Genomic DNA, 27,662 nt, shown 5'->3' with positions numbered 1-27,662 from the left:
AGATTTATACCCCACCCTTCTCTCTGAATCAGAATCTCAGAGCGGCTTACAATCTCCTATTATCTTCTTCCCCCACAACAGACACCCTGTGAGATAGGTGGGGCTGAGAGAGCTCTCCCAGAAGCTGCCCTTTCAAGGACAACTCTTCCGAGAGCCATGGCTAACCCAAGGCCATTCCAGCAGCTGCAAGTGGAGGAGTAGGGAATCAAACCCAGTTCTCCCAGATAAGAGTCCACACACTTAACCACTACACCAAGCTATTGTATGCATGCACACTTCCATCTCTCTCTCTCTCTCTCTCTGTCTGCCTGCCTGCCTGCCATCTCTTTTAGCATCCACATTTGTAGTAAGTAGCAACTTGAAGGCGGCTGAAGACACCTGGTGGCCGCCCCAGGCCATTTATGGGAGGGACAGGGTATAAATTATCAGAAATAAATAAAAGCTGGCCCAATGTTTGCTGTCTTTGGGTTGACCCAGGGCTTTTTTTGCAGCAGGAACTTTTTTGCATATCAGGCCGCACACTCCTGATGTAGCCAGTCCTCCTGGAGCTTATAGTAGGCCCTGTACTAAGAGCCGTGTAAGCTTTTGGAGGATTGGCTACATCAGGGGTGTGTGGCCTGATATGCTAAGGAGTTCCTGCTACAAAAAAAAAGCCCTGGACTCCATAATTATTTTGTGGGTTTTGTTCTTGGGGATTTGCATGGAACAATGCGGCTGTACAACCTTTCCAGCTTGCAACACCACCCAAAGCCAGAGATAGCAACGTTCGTAAATAAAAGATTGGCGCCTTGAAAAGCTACCTTCATGACCCAAATTCTCCAGACCTCATCTTGAACAAAGAGGGTTTCCTAATTTTTTTTTTTCCAAAACCTGAGTTTGCCAGTTTGGACAGTCTCTCCAACAACCCACTAAAAGGGGACTGAACAAGCTATAAAAGATGGCTGTTGGGGGGAGATTCAGGATCTTTCTGATACTGGAGGAATCACCAGCTATGTAAGACTGGCAACCATCAATTGGAGGCTGCAGTGTAGATCTCCCAGAATTTTCCAAATGACAGAGATCAGTTTCCCTGGATATACACGCTGCTCTGGAAAGTGGACTCTGTGGCATTATACCCAGCTGAGGTCCCTCCCCTTACCAAGCTCCGCCTTCACCAGGCTCCACCCCCACCCACCCCCAGGCTCCAGGAAATTTTCACCACAGAGCTGGGCTAGGGTGGCCATAATTTCTGCAGGCCAGCCAGGGACACCTTGAGGGGGGAAGGAATGTGTGTGCGTGCGCGCGGAGCGCGTGTGCCGCCGGAAACAGGAAGTGACGTCACTCCCGGTGACGTCACTTTCGGTGATGTCATGCCACCGCCGGAAACAGGAAGTGACATCACTTCCTGTTACATCATTTCCCCCGCGCCACCTGCTGGAAACAGGAAGTGACTTCACAGCACTTCCTGCGACGTCCCCAAAATCCCCCAAATATCACTGCCGGAAACACCAAGATTATTTATAGAGAGGGAAAGGGGGAAATAAAGTTAAATAAAACTCTTTTTTTACTTTTTTCAAAGTGAGAAGACTAGAGAGAACGGGTTCCACGCTGAGAAGCCAGTGAGATTCCAGTGAGATTCCAGTGAGACTGTGCTGCATAATGCAGCCTATTTATTTTATCCTGTTTGCTCTGTTGGCTCTATCTGCGCCACCTTCATCACTTTCGGGGTGTGGATCCCCCAGTGGGGTGGTCTCCCGACTCCCTCCGCCGGCTGTTTCTGATAGCCCTGTGCCCCCTCTTTCATTTGATATGTGTCCCGTGCGGGTGCCACCCTCCCGCCGGGAGATGCCACAAAATGAGCCCCCTTGAGGCTTATGGCGGCAGGGCTCGGGGGAAGCGAGCTAGACTGCTGTTCTTTTGAGGGGTTATAGAGTGTTTCGAGCCCATCCCTGTGGCATCGGTCCCATCGTTGTGGGACCCAGGGGGCCGGCGCAGCGGCACGCCGAAGCAGCCTGTCACTAATAACACAGGTTGAGATGCAGGACAGGAACCCGGAAGTGACCGACAGGCTGCTTCAGCGTGCTGCTGCGCCGGCCCCCTGGGCCCCACAACGATGGGACCGATGCCACAGGGACGGGCTCGAAACACTCTATAACCCCTCAAAAGAACAGCAGTCTAGCTCGCTTCCCCCGAAGGGAGGAGGGAGGGAGGGAAGGAAGGAAGGAAGGGAGGGAGGGAGGGAGGGAGGGAGGGAGGAAGGAAGGAAGGAAGGAAGGAAGGGAGGAAGGAGGGAGGGAGGAAGGGGGGGAGGGAGGGAGGGAAGGAAGGAAGGAAGGAAGGCCGCCCCCTCCCGCCAGCCGCCCCCCTGCTTTCGGCCCCCTCCCTCCCTGCCTGCCTGCTTACCTTCTTCCAGGGCGGGTGGCGGCCTTCCTTCCTTCCTCCAGTGGAGGCCCGTGCACGGGGCCCGGCGGCGGTGGCGGAGGCCGGGGAGGCGGCGGAAAGGCCGGGGCTGGTCGCTGGAGGCCCTCCAGCGACCAGCGCCGGCCTCTGCCTGCAGTGGAGGCCCGCGCACGGGGCCCGGCGGCGGTGGCGGAGGCCGGGGAGGCGGCGGGGAGGCCGGGGCTGGTCGCTGGAGGCCCTCCAGCGACCAGCGCCGGCCTCTCCGTCGCCTCCCCGGCCTCCGCCACCGCCGCCGGGCCCCGCACGTGGGCGGGGAAGGCGGCAAGGGAGGGAGGGAGCGTCCCCGCGCATGCGCAGAGCCCGCCACACTGCCGCCAATCGCCCTGCGCACGCGCAGGGATGCTCCCTCCCTCACTCGCCGCCTTCCCCGCCCGCGCGGGCGGCCCACCGGCTCTCTGGCTGGCTAAACCGGGACCTCTAATGGTCCCGGTATAGCCAGCCCAGGAGGCGGGAATAGGGGGCCAGAACCGGGACTTTCCCGGGTGCCCGGGACGGTCTGGCCACCCTAGAGCTGGCAATCTTTGCTATATTACAGGGGTGGCCATACTTGCTTAACGTAAGAGCCACATAGAATAAACATCAGATGTTTGATAGCTGCAAGACATAAACGTCAGATTTTTGAGAGCAGGAAAGAAGGGAAGCATGCAGCCAAGTAGATGGGAGAGGGGAAGAGAAGTGGAAAGGAAGTAACTTTTATTTTAAATCCATTCTCTGAGCCACTGGCTGGCTTGGCTTTGAGAAGTGATTTAGAGAGAAATGCCTTCTCCAAGCCAACCGATGGCGTGGTGGGGGCTTCAAGAGCCATAGAATATGTGGTGAAAGAGCCACCGGTGGCTCCCGGGTGCATTGGCAACCCCTGCTATATTACATCCCCTCAAGCTAAATGAGGCACTTTCAATGGGTAGGAAATATTTGCATACCTCCTCCTACTTCAGGGGAATACCACTCACTCCTTAACAAAGATTTATTTCAGGAAAGCAACAGAACAAAGTCAGAGACCAGTGACATATTAAAGATCAACAAAGTTTCATTCTAGGCAGGGCTTTTTTTGAACAGGAATGTAGTTCTGACTGGCTTGGTGTCAGGGGGTGTGGCCTAATATGCAAATCTGCCTTGAGCCCCTTTATGGGAAAGGGTGGAATATAAGCCCTTTTACGGGAAAGGGTGGAATAGAAGCCTACTAAATAAAACATAAAAATGAGTTCCTGCTGGGCTTTTTCTATAAAAAAGCCCTATCTGAAACAATGGTGATACCAGGGGGTGTGGCCTAATATGCAAATCCTGCTGGGCTTTTTCTACAAAAAAAGGCCCTGATTCTAGGTATAAGCTTTCGTTTGCATGCACACTTCAAAGAATTCTGGGCACAAGCTTTCATGAACATATATGAACATATGAAGCTGCCTTATACTGAATCAGACCCTCGGTCCATCAAAGTCAGTATTGTCTTCTCAGACTGGCAGCGGCTCTCCAGGGTCTCCAGCTGAGGTTTTTCACACCTATTTGCCTGGACCCTTTTTTGAAGATGCCGGGAATTGAACCTGGGACCTTCTTGCTTTCCAAGCAGATGCTCTGCCACTGAGCCACCGTCCCTCCCCTAGAAGTGCATGCTCACTTCTTTAGATACAAAAGCTTATCCCCAGACTCATTTAAAGCGGCCACTGGACTCAAACTCAGTTCTGTTGCTTCAGATCAAAACAGCTGCCCACCTGAATTTACTTTCAGGGAAAGCACAAAGGCGAAATCTCCCACCACCACCTGGGACACCCCTTGAGACGCAATTTGGTTTTAGCCCTGACAGTCCCAATGGGACGCAAACACTCCTCCTTCTCAGATGGAAAGGGGGGCTCCCCGGGGTCAGGTCCCCACAAACTGAGATCTCTCTCCTATCACACTAGATAGTGCAGTCAAGCCTGTGTGCAGGGTTAGGGAACCACATGTGGCTCTTTGACACATATTGTGTGGCTCTCAAAGCCCCCACTGTCCAGCACGGAGAAGGAGTTTCTCTCTTTAAATCATTTCTTCAAGCCAAGCCAGGTGGTGGCTTGGATAATGCATTTAAAGTTGCTTTCTTTCTCCCTCTCCTCCCTCTTCCCTCCATTCATCTTCCTTCCTCCAGAGAGCCAGTTTGGTGTAGTTCTGGGCACAAGCTTTCATGAACATATATGAACATATGAAACTGCCTTATACTGAACCAGACCCTGTGTGGACTCTTATCTGGATTTGATTCCCCACTCCTCCACTTGCACCTGCTAGCATGGCCTTGGGTCAGCCATAGCTCTGGCAGAGGTTGTCCTTGAAAGGGCAGCTGCTGTGAGAGCCCTCTCCAGCCCCACCCACCTCACAGGGGGTCTGTCGTGGGGGAGGAAGGTAAAGGAGATTGTGAGCCGCTCTGAGACTCTTCGGAGTGGAGGGCAGGATATAAATCCAATATCTTCTTCTTATTATTCTCCCTCCCTCCCTCCTCTCAAACATCTGACATTCATGTCTTGTGGCTCTCAAGCATCTGCTGTTTATTCTATGTGGCTCTTACATTAAGCAAGTTTAGCCACCCCTGCCTTTGCATTGGAGTTGCCAACTAATCCAGCCTGCACTTCTCCTGTGCCTATAGCAGGGGCTTGCTCCGCACAGATTCACCGATAAATCTCTTTCTAATCTGAAGGGAAATCTCATGCATCCTGCTCCTTGCAAGGATTTATCCGCCGTTCTGGCGGCAGGATCCAGATCTAGCAACCCTCCTCCAAAGGGAGAAGTGGCCAGCCTGACCTCCTCTTTCCTAGCGCTCCTCTGTACATTGGACCAGAAAGACCCCCTTGCAGGGCTGCTCATCTCTGGGGTGCTACTTTTTTCTCCTTCCCCGCAGCTTTTTACCTTTTCAGGCATTCCTCGGCTGGGAGGAGGAATTTCACCGTTTCCCCCCTCCCTTCACATCCTATCTAGGAAAATCAGCTCCAATGCTTTAACCCTCTTAAACCCTAGCAGGCAAAAGAGATGGTGGGAGGGGATACTCTAATGAAGAAGTTTGGGGTCCCCCCCCCAATGAAGGAAAAGATTCTAACATGGTTTTCTTTTAGCGCCATCTTCTGGCCTCGAATACCTTCTGTCTAATCCTGGAGGTGAAATGGCCGGCTGTGACCGCTCAGCAAGGACATGCTCAGAGGCGTTGTCAGCCAGTGGAAAACTAGATTGCAGAAAAAGGGGCACCAGTTGCAGACAGGAGTACAAAACTGTCAGCAGAAAGGCAATGGGGTTCTAATCTAGACAGACCACTCTAGATTAGATTACAGCAATGAGAGCTACATGGGGCTTTCCTTGAAGAGTGTCCAGAACAGGGGTGACCAAACTGCGGCTCGGGAGCCACATGTGGCTCTTTCACACATATTGCGTGGCTCTTGAAGCCCTCACCACCTCGTCTGCTGGTTTAGAGAAGGGATTTGTCTCTTTAATTTTTTTTTTTTAATGGGAAAAAAATTTACTTTTATTAGAGTACAAAAAAGAGAACAATACATAGACAAAAGAAAGAAAACGAATATACACCAAAAAACAACACATACAAATAATACATAGCCTAGTAAGCAGCTAGGCCATAAACAAAATACAAGCATCCATTCCCCCTTACCCAACCAAGCACACTGGGAGGAGGAGAGGTTTCGATAAAATAAGAACAAATTTACTAATTATAATTTCACAATTATTTCAACTGTACCTTACATAAAATAGCTTGAAACTAAGCGTTAACCTTTCCTTTGGACGATAATTGTGTGATGTTTCAATATAATTACTCCGTGTCAAATCCTTTACTTTTGGCCCATTTGTACACTGGGTCCCATTCCTCCTGACACTTCTGCACATTTCCATTTCTTAATCTTGTAGACATTAGGTCGGCCTCAGCGGTTTCTAATAGTTTATTTACAAACTCTTCTCTGTTCGGGGTTTTCTCACCCTTCCAATACTTGGCATATAATATTCTGGCAATTGTAATTATATACATTAGCAGTTTCAACTTTGTTACCGGCACTTTTTGCCTGCAGATGTTCAACAGATATAGTTCCGGCACGTGGGTAATTTGTATTTCCAAAATTTTTTGAGTCCAGATGTTAATTTGCACCCAATACTTTCTAGCTAATTTGCATTGCCACCATATATGAAATAAAGAACCTTTAACTTCTCGACATTTCCAGCACTTATTTGAATATGTGGGGTAGATTTTTGCCAATCTATTAGGTGTAAGATACCACCTGTATACCATTTTGTATAAATTTTCTTTAAGATCTACTGGTCTTATCAGCTTTAAATTCTGTTTCCATAGTTTCTCCCATTCCTCTAAGTCTATATTATAGCCAAAGTCTTTGAGCCAACGAATCCATGCCTCCTTCACCACTTCATCACTCATCTTAATTTGTAGCAGCCAATCATACACCTTGGAGATCATCTTCTGCTTAGATTCTATAATCAAATCTAGCTCAATTTGTGTATTCACAAAGCCTTTTTCTTTATCAGCCCGAAATCTTGATCTTAGTTGACATTGAAGCCACCAACTTAACTTGCCAATCTCTTCTTCAATCAGTTCATTTTTGTCATTCAGTAAATATGCGTAGTCCTGTGGACTGTCCCAGTTATACAAATTGGGGTGAGTCAAAGCTTCAATCGGAGATATCCACTTGGGGGTATAGGAATATTGTAACTTGATATCACTCCAAATCTTATACAAAGATCTTCTTATTTCATGTCTAAGAAATTGACCCGTTTTTGCAGGAACATGATACCACATATAGTTGTGCCAACCTTCGCCCAGGCCAGCACCTTCAATGATCAACAGTCTCTTATTATCCAGTTTACACCAATCTCTCAACCATGCCATGCCACATGCTTTATAGTATAGATTCCAATCTGGGAGAGCTAGGCCGCCTCTTACTTTACTGTCTTGTAAAACTTTCAGTTTTATTCTAGCCTTCTTGCCCTGCCAGATAAAAGTCTTGGTCATGGTATTAAGTTGTTGAAAAAAGGTTTTGGGTATCGTGACTGGTATTGTCTGAAACAGAAACAGGACTCTCGGGAGGATATTCATCTTAATTGTCGCAATTCTGCCCAGAAGTGAAATCTGAAGATCTTTCCAAGTGGTTAAGTCGTGATGAATCAATTTCAATATTTTTTCATAGTTGTCTCTATATATAGTCTTTAGATCATTTGTAAGATGAATTCCCAAATACTTAATTTTTTTCTCATGTTTGAATCCTGACAATTCCTCAAGTAATTGGATCTGGTCCTCCGGCATATTCTTAGATAAAATTTTGGTCTTTACAACGTTCAACTTAAAGCCAGAGACTTCGCCAAATTCTCTTATTTGTTGTTTCAAAAGAAGTATCGAAGAAACAGGTTGTTCCAAAATGAATACCAGATCGTCAGCAAATGCCAAAGTCTTCAACTCTATACTGTGTATTCTTGTACCTTGAATTCGGATATCCTCTCTAATCTTCTTAATCAACGGTTCCAACGTCAAAATAAAGAGTAAAGGAGAAAGAGGACAACCTTGTCTTGTACCTTGTTCAATTTCTATTGAGTCTGTCATTACTCCATTGAAACTCACTTTTGCTGTTTGTTTTGAATACACCGCTTCCACCATTCTAATGTACTTTTCGCCACATCCAGTTGCAATCAATATAGCTTTGATGAAATTCCAATTAACATTGTCAAAGGCTTTTTCTGCATCAACAAAGATTGCCGCAAATTCTTTATCCGGATGTTCCTTGTAATATTCAATTACATTCAACAAAAGTCTCACATTCTGATTCATTAGTCTTCCTGGGACAAAACCAGTTTGATCTTCATGAATCAAGCTTGGAATTACTTTCTTCAATCTATTTGCAAGTATCGCTGCAAAAATCTTATAGTCGCTGTTCAAAAGTGAAATTGGCCTATAATTTTTAACTTCTGCTGGATCAGTACCATCTTTGTGAATAAGTGTAATTAAAGCTTCTTTCCAGGAATCCGGGATCACCCCTGTATTATAAGCCTCCTCAATAACTCTCTTAAAGGGTAACAATAGTAAGTCTTCAAATGTTCTGAAAAATTCGATCGGTAGACCATCCGGACCTGGAGTCTTATTGCTTTTTTGAGTTTTAATTACTTCGACAATTTCTTGTATTGAGATAGGACTGTCCAAACTTACTTGTTGTTCTTTAGTTAATTTTTGAACTTCCACTCTCTTTATATAGTCGTCTTGATTTGATTGATCAATTTTTTGTTTCTTATAGAGGTTCTTGTAAAAGTTTCGAATGACGATTCCCATTTGAGAGTTTTGAAATAACTCCTCGTTGGTTTCACTTTTCAGCATTTTAATGATCTTTTTCTCCTTTTCTTTCCTTAATTTGTATGCCAGCCATCTACTCACTTTATTTGCATTTTCGAAGTGGTTTTGTCTTGTCCATTTTAATTTTTTCTCGATTTCTTCTGCTAATAGAGTATTAATCTTGTGTTGAATGAAACTAATTTTGGCCTTCACCTCCTTGGGATTTTTCGCTTTCTGTTGCTTCTCAAGATGTTGCAGTTTCATTATAAGATCATTGTACACTTTCTTACGTTCTCTCTTCCTCCTCGCTGTATATCTAATAGCAACACCTCTAAAGAAAGCCTTGAATGCATCCCAGATAACTGGAACCTTGGTATCTTTTTCCACGTTAATCTTAAAGAATTCTTGAATTTCTTCTTTAACTGTTTCTACAAATTGTGTTTCTCTTAAGATTTGCAAATTTAGAGTCCATCGAGGATTTCTTGATTGCTGCTCCAGAGTCAACATAATTGGATTATGGTCTGCATATGATTGTGGAAGAATATCAGCTTGACTGACCGAAAGAATCATACTCAAAGATATCCAAAACATATCAATTCTTGACCAAGTTTTATGCGCGTGAGAGTAAAAAGTGAAATCTGTGGTAATCGGATTTTTTGTTCTCCACGCATCCACCAAATTAAGTTCTTCAACCATTTGCAAGAAGGAACTTGGCACTGTATTACGGTTTTTCTTTCTCTTCTGAGAATCATCGTATTTCTTATCCATTTTTATATCAAATACAGCATTGTAATCTCCCACAATACAGTACCTATCAGAATTAAATTCACTCAATTTGAGATGCAGGGCTTGGTAAAATTTTTCTTGATTATCATTGGGAGCGTAGATGTTTCCTAATATTGTTTTAAGTCCGTTCAATTCAATTTCTACTATAATGATTCTTCCCTGGTCATCCGAATATAAACAATTTGACTTGATATGTTGAGAGACATAAATCGCAACTCCCTTCTTCTTTTTAGATGGATCACATGAAGAATATAAAACTCCTAATTTCTTATTTTCTAAATACTTCCGGTTATCATATCTAATATGAGTTTCTTGCAGACAAATAATTTGAGCATCTGATTTTCTCAACTGTTGAAATGTCTTCCTCCTTTTGCCAGGTTCATTTAAGCCGTTTATGTTCAAAGAAAGTATTTTGGTACCCAGATTGGAATTCATTTTGGAAGATCCTTACTATCCGGTATATTGGCTAAGTCTTTCCTGCTCTGAAGTCTAGTCTTAATCTTTTCGTGCTTCTTTTTGGGAATCGCCCCCTCAAGAGATTTTTGGGAATTTTCTTGCTCCTGTTCTTCTCCTGAGTCAGATCCGTTAGATTTCACATGTTCATTCCAGAATTCTTCCATCTTTGCCTCTGTGGTGATGTTAAATCTCTTGGCTTGGAATGTGAAAAACAAACCTTGTGGAATCAACCATCTGAATTGAATTTCATGTTGAATTAGCCAGGTGGACAACTTTTTGAATTTAAATCTCCGCTGTCTCACACTCCAAGGTATTTCTTTCAAAATTTTGATCTTAGTTTCTTTCCAGTTAAATTCACATTCTCTAGCTTTCCGAAGAATCCTTTCCGTCATTTCTGGGCGTGCAAACTTGACTTGCACCTCCCTAGGAAGTTTATGTTTCCTTGTATAAGTTGAAGACACTCTTTTGGCCCAGAGGATGTCTTTTGGACCATCCTCCAGTAATTCTTCGTCATCAACCCTTAGAATATCCATAATTTTACAAATTAAGTCCTCCTCCTTCTCTTCAGGCAAGTTTTGAAAACGCAGGATCGTTGCCGCCTTTTCCATTTCTAATCGCATCACACGGTCTTCTAGCTCCAAAATTTCTGTTTGGTGTTCCCTGACTAACATGCCAGTCTGTCTATCACGTTCCTCCATTCTGTCGACCTTGGCTGTTAGTCCATGAACTTGCTGAGTGTTTGCCAATAATTGTTTTTGAAATTCTGCAAGTTGATCATTTGTTTTTTTAACCTGATACATCAAGTCAGTTTTCAATCCCTCTAGAGCTTCTTGATTCTGCTTGAAGCCCGCAGTAACCATATTTTGTAGTTTTTCCAAGGCATCTTGTTGAACCGGTACTGAGCCTGCTGACCCTGCTGGGCCTGCTCTTGCTCCCCCAGCCGGGGGGGTACCTTGCAGAAATTTTTTAATCTTTGTTTCTGTCATGGTGGTTGGGCCTCCCAAAGAACAACTCAGAATAATAAATCTTCTACAAAATTAATACTAACAGTGCTAGGTCCAGTCAATATTCAATAACCGTCAATTCACCAATAATTCTTAAATTCTTAAATTCTTAAATTCAATTGACAGCTTAAAAGTTTCAGATGCCTTGGGAAAGACAGTGAGAAAGACCAATAGAAATCATAAAGCAGGAAGGAATACCCAACCTGGGGAAAAAGCTAGATCAATCAAACAATTTAAAAAGTATTAGGTTCAGTTAAATTGTTCTACTATTCTTATAAACATTTAAACCATTCACTTAGATCAGAAAATTAAACACAGAGCTCCCCAAAATCCCAGTCTTATCTTAACAGTTCTTTCTTCCTTCTTCTGCCTTCTCTCTTCCCTTCTTTCTTCTCTCTTCACTGCTCTATTATGCCCTTATTTACACTATTCTCAGTCTTATTAAGTTGGCACTGTTCTCAGTCTTAATAAATTGATACTTCAAAGTTCTGAAAGAGGATAATTCAATAAGAGCAGTCTTAATAAGTTGGTATTTCAAGGCTCTGAAAAAAGGCAGTTCAATAAAAACAGAGATACAGTTCAGAAGAGGCAAGAAAAGTTCCCAAAGTAACTTGGAGAGAGTAAATTATAATCCAAAAGGCACCCAAGGTCTTCAATAGAGCTTAGCCACAGCTATAGCTGCTAAAAACTACAGCCCTACCCTTTTAAACCGCCTGCAGTTAACTCTGAGACCCAAAGACACAGTTCAGACAGAAGAAGGAAAGATCCAAGGTGGCTAAGAAAAAAGTATGTTGTAATCCAAAAGGCACCCAAAATCTTCAATAGAGCGTAGCCACAGCCGTAGCTGCTAAAAACTACAGCTCTACCCTTTTAAACAGCCTGCAATTGACTCTAAAACACAGAAGCACAGGAGACAAGGCTAGTCCTTGCCACAAACAAAAATAGAACCTATCCTAGAAAAAAAGCCGTTCTTCAAAAACGATTGCTTGAAGAGGGGAAGGGAAACCAAGAACGGAGGAGGCCAGGAAAAGTCAAAGTCAAGGTGGGGGAGATTTCACAAAGATACCGTCCAGATTCAGGCCGATTTCAGCACTTTCTAAACTTCCGCTTCAGTCCCTCTTCGGCTCGCATCGGCCATTGCAGCTCGCCCTCAGTCTCTCCCCCAATCGCCCCCACCAAATCCAGCAGGAGAAAAAAAAAAAAGAGAGCCCGACCAACTCGTCTCGGCTCGTCTCGCCCCCAGATTACTTCTCCCCCCTCAGAAATAGGACGTTTTAATTCCGCTCACTCACCACGCCGCTCAGCCGATCTACTAAAAGTTAAAGAAGGAACTGCGTGTCTCGCTCTCGCTCTCGCTTTCGCACTCCGCCATTTGCCGCCGCACGCTCACCAACTCCACCTCACTCCCACTGCTCCAAAACGAAACCGCTCACCGGTGGGCTTGTTTTAAGTTCTTCTTCAACAGCTTGCAAGAGAGCCAAACGACACGAAGAATGAAGACACCAACATAAGAAAACACCTTTCTTGGTAAGCTGGAAGGAGTTTGCGTTTCCTCTCCGCTCCCCTTTCCGGCGGCACAGCTGGGCACATCAGTGTTGGTTGGGAAACGGCCAAAGGGGAAGCCGGTCCTGGGGGAGAAACCTTCGTCCCTCCCTCACATCCAGCAGCCCCCCAGACTTCGGAGCGTCTCAGACAGCTCCGTAAGGGGTGTCCACAATAGTGGGCCCCCTCAATCTCCCACCAAACAGAACACCCTCCCCGAGCACCGAGAAGGAGTCCGCTTCACTCCGCCATCTTGCCGGAAGTCCGGGATTTGTCTCTTTAAATCACTTCTCCAAGCCAAGCTAGCCAACAGCTTGAAGAAGACATTTAAAGATATTTTATTTCCACCTCTCCCTCCCTCCTCCATCTATTTTCTTTCCTTCCCTCCCTCCCCTTTCCCCATCGTATCTTCCTCCCTTGTCTTGCAGCTCTCAAACATCTGACGTTCATGTCTTGCGGCTCTCAGACACCTGACGTTTATTCTATGTGGCCCTTATGTTAAGCAAGTTTGGCCACCCCTGGTCCAGAAGAACAAATCAGCACATAATGCTTCAGCCAGAGCACCCACAGGAGCAGGTTGTAGGGACCTTATTAATCCAGTCCGGTTTCACTTACACTGGCTCCCAATATGGTCTGGGGCCCAATTCAAAGTGCTGGTACTGATGTTTAAAGCCATATATGGTTTGGGACTATACATTAGCACCACATAACACACCCTACCTCATCACTATGATAACCTTAAATTACCTTGTTTTGGGTATCCTTGTCATCTGAGGTGGAAGAGGTGGCAACCCATGAAAGAACATAAGAAAAGCCCTGCTGGATCAGACCAGCAGTCCATCTAGTCCAGCCTCCTGCCTCACACAGTGGCCACAGCGGTATCAGGACCACGGAGGGAGAAAAGGCTATGGAATTACACAACCAGCTCGCCGTGTGATAAAACTCATTGAAAATATATTTGAATTGCTCTAATAAACCTAATAACACCATAAATCACCATATAACAACATAATAGGGAAAAAATACAAAAGGCAAGCCGTGTCAGTTAAACGTTGCAGCTACTGTCCATATAAGGCAAGAATTGCCACAGTCACGTAAGTGTCCTTGCAGGTAGTCCAATGGCAGGCCGGTTCAATTATGAAAACTGTTTCGGATAGGAAATCCTTCTTCTTTGGACCATTTAGATTATTCACAGAATTTCAATTGGTCCAGTAGTGCCAAAATTCATTATAATGATCCTTTCCCATTGCTCTAGGCTTCCTCCAATCTGTATACAATCTACAAACTGTTGTTAATTACCTTTCATATCGACATAGAAAACATCGGTTTTCATAATTGGACCGGCCTGCCATTGGACTACCTGCAAGGACACTTACGTGACTGTGGCAATTCTTGCCTTATATGGACAGTAGCTGCAACGTTTAACTGACATGGCTTTCCTTTTTCCTATTTTTTTCCTATTATGTTGTTACGTGATATGTGGTGATTTATGGTGTTATTAGGTTTATTAGAGCAATTCAAATATATTTTCAATGAGCTTTGTCACACATTTGCCAGCCAGTTCCTCTGGAGAACCAACAACAGGACTTAGAGCAGGGGTGGCCAGACTTACTTAACATAAGAGCCACATAGAATAAATGTCAGATGTTTCAGATCCGAAAGATAGATGGATGGAAGGAAGGAAGGAAGGAAGGAAGGAAGGAAGGAAGGAAGGAAGGAAGGAAGGAAGGAAGGAAGGAAGGAAGGCAAACAGATGAGGGAGGGAGGAAGGCAAATAAATGAGGAGAGGTAGAGGTAGAAAGGAAGCAACTTTAATTTTAAATACATTTTCCAAGCCTCTGACTGGCTTGGCTTGGAGAAGTACTTTTAAGAGACAAATGCCTTCTCTAAGCTGGCTGACCGAGCAGTGGGGGCTTTGAGAGCCACACAATATGCGTGAAAGAGCCACAGTTTGGCCACCCCTGACCTAGAGGCTGAGGTTACCTCCTGGGTCTGGGAGTCAGAGGATTATGTGAATGTGAAGGTTCCTCTCAGTTACCATAGCTAGTAGCTCTTGATAGACTTCACCTCTATGAAGGAGTTCTTGCTTAATTCCTGGTCTTCTTCTTGAGGAATTCCTTGATATTCCCAGCTGGGTGACCTGAGGGAACCTGGAGTTGGCAGCTGTACTCTGCACAGAATTACAGTATGAGTAATCTAAGTTGGAAAGGCAGGATATATTTAGTTCAAAGAGAAAGACAGAGAGAAAGTGCAGCAGCCAGAGCCTCCATATCTGCCCAACGGTGACACTTGACCCCCACCCGGGAGGGGGGTGCTTTTGGTCCCATTGCAGCTGGGCCTGGAAGACTGATTTTGACAACTCTGGTGAAATCCTGGAGGGGAGGAAAAAGTGGATAGTTCCAAATTAGGTTGGCACAGATGTTTGAGAGCCGCAAGACAAGGCAGGCAGGCAGGTAGGCAGGCAAGTAGATGGGGGCAGGAGGGAGAGAGAGGTGGAAAGAAAGCAACTTTAAATGCATTCTCCAAGCTGCTGGCTGGCTTGGCATGGAGAAGTGATTTAAAGAGAGCAATGCCTTCTCCAAGCCAGCCGATGGGGCGATGGGAGCTTCAAGAGCCGCAAAATATGTGTGAAAGAGCCGCAGTTTGGCCACCCCTAGCAAGATACAGGTGATTTCTCTGTCAGAGGAGGATACATTTTGTGTGGGCAGCAGAAGGATGAAAGGCTATCAGCATGTGATTTTGAAAGAAAGTGTTTGCTTTTATGCCTGTTTGGTACATTTACGTCCCACTAGTTCTTTGTTGACTCCATGGATAACCTGCCCTTCTTCAAGGAGGACCCAAAGTGGCTGATGTTGCTCTTCTCTTTTCCATTTAACCTTCACAACAACCCTGTGAAGTAGGTTAGGCTGAGAGAGGGCAACTGGTCCCAGACCACCCCGTGACCTTCCTCCAGAGAGTATCTCCCCTCCTCCAACAGTTCCTCACAACAACACTGTGAAGAAGGTGAGGCAAAGACGGAGTGACAGGTTCAAGGTCACTCAGCAAGTATAGCAGAGTGGGGTCTGAACCTTGGCCTCCCCCATTCCTACTCTAACCACTAGGTGTCAGAACTTGTATCTTTACTGCTGGTTCCCTATAATGTGACCAATGCTGTAATGTATTCTTACTGTGGCTTAGAGCTGCTTTGTTACTGAACCAAACTGACTCCATGTTGTAACCCTTGCTTGACCCAAAGTGCTTGAATAGTAATTAACCTTGCCCCACTGGTATCCAAAATATTTGGGGCTGTAGAATGAGTTATGTTATGTCTCTGCACATTCTCACACTGGGACCCTTTGAAGCCGAGCAGCATGGCCTTCGGAGTAGGGAGGCATCCTCTCTACTGATAGTGATGGTGAGAAGACAGATGTGCCTGTAACGGTGTGAATTGTGGCTTTGTGAGATGTTTGCTTTACGTGTATAAAATTGTGCTGGTGCTGGCTCTCGCCATCACTGTTATCTTGCCTTTTCCAGTGCTTAGTTCTCTTCAATAAAATCCTAACTTTGTAACCAAGTATGGGATCCGTTTGAAGTTCTTAAGTTCTGACATTATAACAGTGATCCCATTGTTCGTGGCTTATCTGTACTGGAGGCTTGGCCCGATGGCGGCAAAAGTGCCAGACGACGGAGAGCCCACCACCCCAATTGAGGACCCGCCGCTCGACCCAAATGTGACGGGGGTTCGGCGCAAAATTAAGGTCCCGGCGCCTTTCTCGGTCGACGCCGCGTTCCCAGCCCCGCGAACCTGGAGCCCGCGGAAGTCCACGGCAGCAATCGACGCCGCGGAGCAGCGGTACCGAAGCATGTTGGGCGAAGGGGGAGCCGGAGACGGCGACGGCGACCAGGCGGAGGGCTCGGAGCCCCGAGGGGGAGACGACCAGATCCGGACCCTCCGCAACGACTTATTCGACTGGGTGCGGGAGATCCACGACGACGTGCATCGATCCCGCGTGACGATGGCCGAGGAGTTGCAGCAGAACCTGGGCGCGATCTACGACCAGCTCCGCACTTTGCAAACTGCGGTCCTGGGAGTCCCGATTGGAGGGCTACCACTGGGGCAACCGCCCGTAGCCCCGCCGGCTCCGCCGGCCCCAGCTCCGCAGGCTCCGGCCGCCCCGGCCCCGCCAGCTCCGGCCGCCCCGGCCCCGCCGGCTCCGGCCGCCCCGGCGCCGCCGGCTCCACCTGCCCCGGCACCACCAGCCCCGCTGGCCCCGGCTGCCCCGGCGCCGCCGGCTCTGCCCGCTCCGGGGGCCCCGGCGCCACCCGCCCCGATCCTGCCGGCTCTACCGGGCCCAGCGCCGCCGCCGGGGGCGCCGCGAGCCCCGGGGGGGGCCGAGGGTCGAGGAAGGGAGTTGAAGATTACTTTCGATGGGAATCCGGAGGACGTGGAGTATTTTACCATACAGTGCGACACGTTCTTCACCCACTGGGGTGCGGATTACCCGACCGAAGCCAGCCGAGTGTACCACATCGCGTCCCGACTGAGAGGTGCGGCCCGCAAGTGGTACGTGGGGCTTTTCATGGGGAGAAAGCCCGAACTAGCTACGGTGGCGGGGTTCCTGCACGCGATGCTCCGCCAGTATGGCGATCCTCTACGGGAGGAGAAGGCTGTCGCCGCCCTTCAGCGCATAGAGCAAGGCAACCGCTCCACTCGCGAGTATGCCACCGAGTTCCTGGGGTACTGCGCGGCAGCGAGGGGATGGAACGAGGTCATGAAATATACCGCGTTCATCAATGGTCTGAACCCGAACATCCTCGACCGCTGCTACAGTCAAGGGAGGCCCGACACGTTGGTCGGATGGATCCAACTGGCCGGAGAAGTGGAGACCAACCTCCAACATGTGGGGATGCGACGGCAGCAGCTGGCGAAGAAGGGGGCAAAGCTCACACCGACTAAATCCGAAGGGAGGAAGGCCCCGGCGACCTCCACCCCGTCTCCCGCTCGCAAGTGCTTCAAATGCGGAGACCCAAATCATCTCGCCGCCAACTGCCCAGTGAAAGCGGGTTCCACCCCACCCACGGCGAAGACAACTACCCCGGGGCCGAAAAAGAAAAAGAGCGGCCGCTCGAAGGAGCCCAGCCGGGGCTCTGTCGCCACCTCCTTGGCGACTGACGAGGATTTTACCACCGACTTGGCTACAGTGGAAGAATCGACCGAGGAATCGGACGACACCGAGTCGGCGGGAAACGACAGCGACCTGCTTTAATGGGTGCCGCAAAGCAGGTCCAACAACAGCCGGCACTCCTCACGGTGAGAGCAACAGGGGGTTTACTATTTATGGCCGTTACCCTCCTCAACCCTAACCTAAAGAGATTCATGCACGCCCGAGCGCTGATCGACTCCGGGTGTAACAGGGACCTGATCACCCCTCGCCTAGTTGAGGCGTTGGGATTAGCCACCTCCCCCCTACCACAACCGATGCAGTTCCAGCAGATGGACGGGGGGCCCATGAGAGGGGAACCATGTACTTTAGAGACTCAGGCAGTCCCGGTGGGAACCGAGGAGCATTGGGGGATTGAGACTTTCGTAATTGCCCCCTCTTGCTCTTTTGACGTGGTGGTAGGCTCGTCTTGGCTCGCCCGCCACCAACCAGACATAAGGTGGGAGGAACAAATCGTCCGGTTCCCGGATTGGAGGTGTGAGCATCACCACTGGCGCCCCGAATGGGGGCCGCACGCTCCCCCCCAAAACATGCGGGCTTGCCTCACTCTCGAGGAAGTCGCCTCAATCCCCAAGGAATACCAGGATCTAAGATTAGCGTTTAGCGAGAAGGAAGCGGACGAGCTACCGCCCCACCGCCCTACGGACTGTGCCATTGAGCTGATCCCAGGGCAACAGCTTCCCAAGGCGAAACTGTACTCCATGGGTTGGGCGGAGAAAGCTGAACTCCGAAAGTTTTTGGACAAGAATCTAAAGCGCGGCTTCATACGGCCGGCCACTGCCCCCCATGCCGCCCCCGTCCTCTTCCGAAAGAAAAAGGACGGGTCTCTTAGGCTTTGCACAGATTTTCGTGCTATAAACGGGATTTCCATGTCCAACGCCTACCCGATCCCGTTGATAAAGGATTTGTTGAACACCGTAGCAAAGGGAAAAGTATTTACAAAGCTTGATCTCCGAGACGCGTACTTCCGCGTCCGCATCAAAGAGGGGGACGAGTGGAAGACAGCATTCAACACCCCCCTGGGACAGTTTGAGTACCTAGTCATGCCCTTCGGACTGCAAGGAGCCCCTGGTGTATTCATGAACTTTATCAATGAAGTGCTACGGGAATTCCTGTTTAAGGGGGTGGTGGTGTACCTTGATGACATCATTATCTATTCACAAGATCTAAAGTCTCATGTGCCCCTGGTCCGAAAAGTGTTACGCACCCTATGCAAACACAAACTGTATGCCAAATTGTCAAAATGCGAGTTCCACAAGACCGAATTGGACTATTTGGGTTTCCGGGTGTCGGGGGAGGGATTGGCCATGGACCCCGCAAAGGTCCAAGTGGTACTAGACTGGGAGCCCCCTCGAACCCGCAAACAATTACAAAGTTTTATCGGGTTCGCTAACTTTTACCGCGACTTCATTAAGGGGTTTGCCACAGTCATGCTCCCCCTCACGGAACTCCTCAAAACCAAAGGGAAGGGTGACGAGGCGAAAAAGCCAGGCGCACGCCTAACGTGGACGCCTGAATGCCAAAAAGCTTTCACTGAACTGAAACGCCTCTTCACCTCCGAACCCGTGTTGGCTCATCCCGATGAACTGAAACCCTTCGTGGTCCAATGCGACGCCTCCGACGCCGCAGTGGGAGCCATATTGATGCAGAGAGGGGAAAATGGGGTGCTCCGTCCATGTGCCTATATCTCAAGGAAATTTTCCAACGAACAGAGAAATTGGTCGGTCTGGGACAAGGAGGCGTTCGCAGTCATGTTTGCCCTAAAAACCTGGCGCTCCTGGCTTGAGGGAGCGAGAGTGCCCTTTGAAATCTGGACCGATCATAAAAACCTTGAAGCCCTCACCGGGCGTTGCAAAATGACTGCAAAACAAATCCGGTGGGCAGGTTTCTTTGCTAAATTTGACTTTGTACTGAAACACATCCCGGGCTCAAAGAACTTTTTAGCAGACGCCCTCTCTCGCATGCCACAACACGACAGTCTCCGGGAGGAGGTAGTGGACTCATTAATTTCCCCCTCAGCCATCTCGGGGGGGGTCACTACCCGCTCCGGCAGGCAGACCAGCCCTCCGGATTCAGATCTGCTGCCTCGGTTCCTCTCAGAATATAACCAGGAGGCCGACCGCCCCCCTAACTTGGTTAAAGCCGAAAACGGGCTCTGGCTGCACAATGAAAAAATCTATGTGCCCACTCCCCTCAGAAAAGATGTCTTGGAGCGCTGCCACTCAAGTCGCCTGGCCGGCCACTTTGGCTATGTCAAAACCCTCAACTTACTCACCCGCCAGTTCTGGTGGCCAAAAATTAAAAAAGATGTATCTGAGTTTGTTCTTTCATGTCCCACCTGCCTCATGGCGAAAAGAAGGGGGGGTAAACCCCCGGGCCACCTGGTTCCCCTCCCTACAGCCACCCGACCGTGGTCGGTAGTCTCCATGGATTTCATTGTCGAACTCCCACCTTCACAGGGCAAAACAGTCATCCTGGTCGTAGTCGACACATTTTCAAAGCAAGCCCACTTCATCCCGTGCAAGAAACTACCCACGGCCAAAAAACTCGCCCAGCTCTTTTTCACCCACATTGTACGCCTACACTCGTTCCCAGACAAGGTCATTAGCGACCGCGGGACGCAGTTCGTTGCCAACTTCTGGCGGGAGTTCTGCAAACTCGCTGGCATCGAGCAGGGACTAAGCTCTGCCTACCACCCCCAGTCGGACGGACAGACGGAGAGGGTTAATGGTCTTCTGGAACAGTACCTCCGCTGCTTCATTAATTTCCAACAGTCCAACTGGGTGGATCTCCTCCCCTTTGCAGAATATGGCTACAACAATAGCCTCCATAGCTCAACCAAAACCTCCCCTTTTCAAATTATCAATGGTTACGAGGGCAAGCCGTTTCCCACTCTCGCCCTCCCCGCCAGCCCGGCCGAACCCACATCCTGTCAACAATGGTGGGAGGGCCTCCGTGAAGGCTGGAAGGGTATTCAGGAAAACCTGGAGGAAGCGAAAAAAGCCTACAAAAAGCAGTTTGACAAAAAACACTCCCAAGAGTGGGACCTGAAGGTGGGGGATACAGTTTTCCTGTCCACAAAAAACCTTCCCCTTCCCCAGCCCTGTCGCAAACTCGCACTGAAGTTTCTTGGGCCTTTCAAAATAAAAAGGGTAATAAACAAAGTGACCGTGGAACTCGAACTGCCCAAATCTCTAAGTAAGATCCATCCTGTTTTTCATTGCAGCTTGCTTCGGAAAGACCCTGGTGCTACGTCCTTCCATCCCAGGGCCCCACCGCCCCCTCCGACGACAGTGAGGGGTCAGAGTCACCATGAGGTCCAGGAGATCCTGGACTCCAAAGTCAAAAGGGGGAAACTGTATTATTTGATCAGGTGGAAACACTTCCCCCCGAGCTGTGACGAGTGGGTCGAATCTCAGAACGTAGCCGCTCCGCAACTGCTGAAAAAGTTTCACCTACTGTACCCGCACAAGCCCAAGGCTGGCCCCGCGGGAGGGGGCGCTTAGGGGGGGCAGTATGTCAGAACTTGTATCTTTACTGCTGGTTCCCTATAATGTGACCAATGCTGTAATGTATTCTTACTGTGGCTTAGAGCTGCTTTGTTACTGAACCAAACTGACTCCATGTTGTAACCCTTGCTTGACCCAAAGTGCTTGAATAGTAATTAACCTTGCCCCACTGGTATCCAAAATATTTGGGGCTGTAGAATGAGTTATGTTATGTCTCTGCACATTCTCACACTGGGACCCTTTGAAGCCGAGCTGCATGGCCTTCGGAGTAGGGAGGCATCCTCTCTACTGATAGTGATGGTGAGAAGACAGATGTGCCTGTAACGGTGTGAATTGTGGCTTTGTGAGATGTTTGCTTTACGTGTATAAAATTGTGCTGGTGCTGGCTCTCGCCATCACTGTTATCTTGCCTTTTCCAGTGCTTAGTTCTCTTCAATAAAATCCTAACTTTGTAACCAAGTATGGGATCCGTTTGAAGTTCTTAAGTTCTGACACTAGGCCACAGTGGCTGTCATGTCAAGGCTGTAGGGTTGCCAAGCCTGTGTTGGAAAATACCTGGAGGCTTTGGGGGTGGAGACGGGAGAGGGTGGGGTTTGGGGAGGGGCCTCAGCATGGCACAATGCCATTAGAGTCCACCCTTCCAAGCAGCCATTTTCTCCAGGGGAGCGGATCTCTGCCAGGGGAAGGTCAGTTGTAAAAGAAGGAGATCTCCAGGCCCCACCTGGAAGCTGGCGACTCTACAATGTTGGGAGTCTATTGTGAGTGATCTCTGACTAGTGGTCAGAGATCTAGCCAGCAGTGGTTCCCAAAGGAAGCCAAAACAAGAAAGGAAAAAAAGAGCAGCTTTGTTTTTGACGGTCAGGAGGCCCGGGGGGGGGGGGGGATTACAGACAATCTCGGTCTCTGTCTTTCCTCATGGCACAGTACTGCAGTCCAAGCTTTGCTCATTACTTGAGTTCAATCCTGGAGGAAGCTGGGTTCAGGTAGCTGGCTCAACGTTGACTCCTTCTGAAGTCAGTAAAATTAGTACCCATCTTGCTGGGGGTAAAGTGTAGATGACCGGAAGGCAGTGGCAGACCACCCCGACCTGGTGCTTGCCTGGCAGTGGCAAACCACCCAGGGGACTACCTTTACCTACCTTTTTATATCCTGCCTTTTCACTTAGGCTAGGGTTGCCAAGTCCAATTCTAGAACTATCTGGGGACTTTGGGGGTGGAGCCAGGAGACCTTGGGGTGGAGCCAGGAGCAAGGTTATGACAAACATAATTGAACTCCAAAGGGAGTTCTGGCCATCACATTTAAAGGAACCACACACCTTTTAAATGCCTTCCCTCCATTGGAAATAATGAAGGATAGGGGCACCTTCTTTGGGGGTTCATGGAATTGGATCCCCTGGTCCAATCTTTTTGAAACTTGGGGGCTGTTTTGAGGAGGGGCACCAGATGCTATGCTGAAAATTTGGTGCCTCTACCTCAAAAAACAGCTACCCCAGAGCCCAGATACCTGCAGATCAATTCTTCATTATACCCTACGGGAATTGGTCTCATTAGGGAATAATGTAGTGCCCAGCAGACATTTCCCTCCCCCGCCCCGCTTTCTGATGACCCTGAAGTTGGGGGGGGAGGGCCTCCAAACTGGAGGATCCCCTGCCCCCACCTGGAGATTGGCAACCCTACTACGCATAGTGCAATTCTGTGCAGGTTGCTGATTGCTGATTCCTGGTTCCCTCAGGCCACCGTGGCCAAAGAATCTTTTCTAACTATACTTTCAATAGCAATCACCCAGAGGAGAGATTACTTTGGTACTCCTGCAAGGCTTTTTTTGCAGCAGGAACTCCTTTGCATATTAGGCCACACACCCCTGATGTAGCCAATCCTCCAGAGCTTACAGCCCTGTAAGCTCCAGGAGGATTGGCTACATCAGGAGGGTGTGGCCTAATATGCAAAGGAGTTCCTGCTACAAAAAAAGCCTTACATCCTTTCTAGTCCAAGCCTCTCCCCCTGAGATATATAATCCAAACCAGAAGAAATGATAGGGTTAAAGTGATAGAGCTGAGTTTCCAGACAGGATGCAAAGGGAGGAGACGAATGCCGAATTCCTCTTCCTTCTCTGGGGATCCGGCTTTGCTGGCAGGAGAGCTGGAGGACTGAGGCTAGAGGTGGACCAGGGAATGCCTGGAAGGGTAAAGAGCTGTGGAGCAGGAGAGAGGAGAGAATATCCACCAGGCCCTGCAAGAGGAGATCTCTCTGGGTCCCCCTGCACAGAGCAAGGCCAGAAAGGAGGAGAGCAGGCTGGCCCCTTCTCTGCTCTTGAGGAGGGTTGCCAACTCTGGATCTGGCTTCCAGAGGAGCTGGAGAGGATCGGGTTTCCTTGCAGACCGGGAACAGATTTATCCCTTCCAGATCTTTGCAGATGAAAGATCTGCTAAAGGCATAGGAGCTGGTCAGACTGGAGTTTCTCCTGGTCATTTGGCAACCCTGCAAAGGCACGGCTTTTTTTTTTCTTTTTCTGGCGAAACGTTGCAGAACAGAACGCTGGAACTTCTTTGTGGAAATAAAAAGGTAAAGATAGTCCCCTGTGCAAGCACCAGTCGTTTCCAACTCCGGGGTGACATCGCATCATTTTCATGGCAAACTTCTTTACAGGGTGGTTTGCCATTGCCTTCCCCAGTCATCTACACTTCCCCCCTCCCAGCAAGCTGGGTACTCATTTGGCCAACCTTGGAAGGATGGAAGGCTGAGTCAACCTCAAACCAGCTACCTAAACCCAGCTTCTGCTGGAATCGAACTCAGGTTGTGAGCAGAGAGCTCAGACTTCAGTACTGCAGCTTTACCACTCTGTGCCATGGGGCTCATTGTGGAAACAAAATCCTGGGAAAAAAATGTTTAAAAGTTCATGAGGGGTACCTGTGTGTTTCTCCTTCATTTTCTCTTGACTTGAGAGTTCCTGCAGCTCTTTTTTTTTGGTGGGGGATGCCCTGTGATGCAGACATTACTGCAAAATCTGGCGTGGTAGGAGAGAGATTTGCAAACTGGGTAGGATGTACAGCTGCCCCATGGAGACCACCCCCCTAGTTCTTGAGAGAATTCCATCCAAAAATCTTTGAGATAAAAGCTGTCACAGGCGAGAGAGGGGAAGTGTCTGGGGATTTCAGACTCTGCTGTCCTGAAAGGAATCTTATCCCTTTTATGGTAAATGGGATTCCGTTAGAGCAAGAGATATGTAAAGCCACCCGCACCAAGACCTGCAGTTGGCCGTAAACCTTTTCACTCTCATCATATCCCCCCTCCCCTCTTTGGTTCAGGTTCATCCCACGGAGTAGGGCCAGAGATTATAAAATGAAGTCATGTTTTGAAGGGGGGGGGGGAAGGGAAATCTTTTTTCTCAAAATGAGTTTTTGGTTTAGTATAAGGTAGATTCATGGTAGATCTAGCGAAACTTCTTTATATCTGCCTGGCACCCTCTCCCCCATGACTGAATGCTAGCACTGCTGTCTTGTTTTCAAATGTTTTAAATGTTCAGATATTTTAATATATTGTTTCATGGTTTTGTTTTATTAAATTAAAGTGTGGTAAACTGCCCTGAGCCCTGCACAAGCAGAGAAGGGCAGTATTATTATTATTATTATTATTATTATTATTATTATTATTATTATTTTGATAATGATGTTGATGATGATGACTCTTTCCTCACGACCTGAGTTTGATCCCGGCAGAAGCTGGATTTCAGGTAGCTGGTTCAAGGTTGACTCAGCCTTCCATCTTTCTGAATGAGTGTCCAGCTTGCTGGGTGGAAAGTATAGATGACTGGGGAAGGTAATGGCAAACCACCCCGTAAAAAAGTCTGTTGTGAAAATGTCATGATGCGATGTCACCAGAGAGTCAGAAACGACTGGTGCTTGCACAGGGTATCTTTAAACACACACACACACTCATTTATGGGACAGTTGCCCCGTGACGCAGAGTGGGAAAGCAGCTGTACTGCAGTATTGTAGTCTTAACTCTCTGCTCACGACCTGACTTCGATTCCGGTGGAAGCTGGGTTCAGGTAGCCGGCCCAAGGTTGACTCAGCCTTCCATCCTTCCGAGGTCGGTAAAATGAGTACCCAGCTTGCTGGGGGGAAAGTGTAGATGACTGGGGAAGGCAATGGCAAACCACCCCATAAAAAGTCTGCCGTGAAAACGTTGTGAAAGCAACGTCACCCCAGAGTTGGAAACGACTGGTGCTTGCACAGGGGACCTTTCCCTTTCCCTTTGTTACTTTTCTGAAGAGGGATGGGTTCAAACTAGGTGGTGAGATTTTAATCCCAGTATTTAGAATGAGTTCTAAAACTTTATTTTTGTTAGATTCTTAATTTTTTGCCTTTATTTCCTCATTTTCCAGCAAAAATAACCACTGAACAATTACTCAAGGATGAAAATGGAGAAGTGTGACCTCCAAGGTCAAACAACAGGGGAAGGATCAGAGACGGCAAGAAAAATCCCTCACGTTTTCCAGCCTGAAAGCATCAGAGAATTCCTGGAAAGGACACCGGGAGATCCAATGCACCTACAAATTGGAGAGGGAACCCTTTCCCTTCAGCACTGGGAAGCCCAGTGGCAGGAGTTCCTCAGGACAGTAGAAAACCCACACTGTGGATGGGGAATCCCGCACATACCAGCTAAACCTTCCCCCTGGGAAGATGCCAAGGCTTTCCTGGCCTCCTTTGAGCAAGTGGCCGAAGCCTGTCAGTGGCCCCAGGAAGAGTGGGTGACCCGACTCCTGCCAGCCCTCAGTGGAGAAGCCGAGAAGATCTTTAAAGGGATCGGTGTCAGAGACAGAGAGGATTATGGGAAGGTGAAGGCAGCCATCTTGAGAGGTGAAGCCCTGAGCCGGGAGAAGCAGCGTGAAGAGTTCAGGCATTTCTGCTACCAAGAGGACGAGGGTCCCCGAGGAGCTTATAGCCGACTCAGAGAAATGTGCCGTGGGTGGCTGAGAGTGGATCATCACAGCAAGGAGCAGATCCTGGAGCTCTTGATCCTGGAACAACTGCTGAGCATCCTGCCTCTGGAGATCCAGAGTCTGGTGAGGGAAAGCAGCCCCGAGAGCTGCTCCCAGGCAGTGGCCCTGGCTGAAGCGTTCCTCTCGAAGCAGGAAAAGCTGGTGAGGCCCTTCTGCTGTGGGGCCTGGGGTGGAGCAGGGGCTGAGATCTTTGTCGCAGGAAGTAGAAGGGGGATGCTAGGGCTTGATGAAGTGGTGTGTTCCCAGTTATTTGGAAATTAATTCCCAGTAAGGCTGTTGTCTGTTAGGAAGGAATTCGCTCTCGGTCTGCAGGAAGGTGGTTGGTTTGCCTTAGATGGGACCCCCCACCCTGAAAAATGAGACCTTCACCTTCAAGCCACTCCACGATCTGGCTGTGTTGCAGTGGCCACAATCGATGGTTGCTGAAAGCATCAAGACAAACAGTAAACCAGGCATGTCGAACTTATTTGTTATGAGGGCCGGATCTGGCATAAACGAGACCTTGTCAGGCCGGGCCATGTGTGTCATAAAATGTAACGCCAGGTAGCGGAGATCATAGAGGCTTTGGTCTGTATCTCCTGCGCTATTGAGCAAGCCTGGCAAAGCAAGCTGTGATGCAGAAAGAAGTGAGAGGTAGAACCAGGTGACAGTGAGCTGCTCATGGGCCTGATAAGAGACCTCCGGGGGCCTGATCCGTCCCTTGGGCCACGTTTGACACCCCTGCATCTTAAAAAATATATCCAGAGCAGGAAACCAGCCAGAGAAACAGTGGAGCCTTTGGATAACAAAAGAATAAAGTCATTGCTAAAGGAAGACAGGGAGATGGCAGAGAAACTCTTATGCCAGTTTGGTGTAGTGGTTAAGTGCGTGGACTCTTATCTGGGAGAACCGGGTTTGATTCCCCACTCCTCCACTTGCAGCTGCTGGAATGGCCTTGAGTCAGCCATAGTTCTCACAGGAGTTGTCCTTGAAAGGGCAGCTGCTGTGAGAGCCCTCTCAGCCCCACCCACCTCACAGGGTGTCTGTTGTGGGGGAAGAAGATATAGGAGATTGTAAACTGCTCTGAAGCGTTGATTCAGAGAGAAGGGCGGGGTATAAACCTGCAGTCTTCTTCTTCTTGATTATGATGTAGCCCTCTAGGCTGGACTACTGCAGTATGCTCTTTGTGGAGCTTCTCTGGTAAACTGAATTAGACCCAGATTGGGAGAACTCGATATAACCTGCCCAGAAGGAAATGCAGCTGTTACAATCTCATGTCTAAATGTATCTGAGTGGGCGTCGCTGTGTTTGGCCTTCAGAGTCCCGAACACATGGGTCTTGGTCATCTGAATAATGTCTCCCCCCATATTTCTGCAGCCCCTCCAGTTGCTGATTAAAGTGTTGTGAACATATCACATGAACCCATAACACAGCCTTATACTGCAAAAGACCCTGGGTC

General features: G+C 48.4%; 1 protein-coding gene across 1 annotated transcript in view; it reads left to right on the top strand.

The window, feature by feature from the left end:
- Positions 1–23,324: 23,324 nt before the first annotated feature.
- LOC132571853 (zinc finger protein 91-like) overlaps positions 23,325–27,662 on the top strand; it is a 30,309-nt gene continuing 25,971 nt past the window's right edge. The window contains exons 1-2 of the mRNA XM_060238647.1: positions 23,325–23,784; positions 25,607–26,365. Of these exons, the coding sequence (XP_060094630.1) occupies positions 25,637–26,365 (729 nt within the window). The 5' untranslated portion in view covers positions 23,325–23,784; positions 25,607–25,636. The remainder of the gene's footprint in view (positions 23,785–25,606; positions 26,366–27,662) is intronic.

This window comes from Heteronotia binoei, chromosome 5, assembly GCF_032191835.1.
Source record: "Heteronotia binoei isolate CCM8104 ecotype False Entrance Well chromosome 5, APGP_CSIRO_Hbin_v1, whole genome shotgun sequence".
Lineage (NCBI taxonomy): Eukaryota > Metazoa > Chordata > Lepidosauria > Squamata > Gekkonidae > Heteronotia > Heteronotia binoei.
This window is presented reverse-complemented; position numbering and strand designations above follow the sequence as displayed.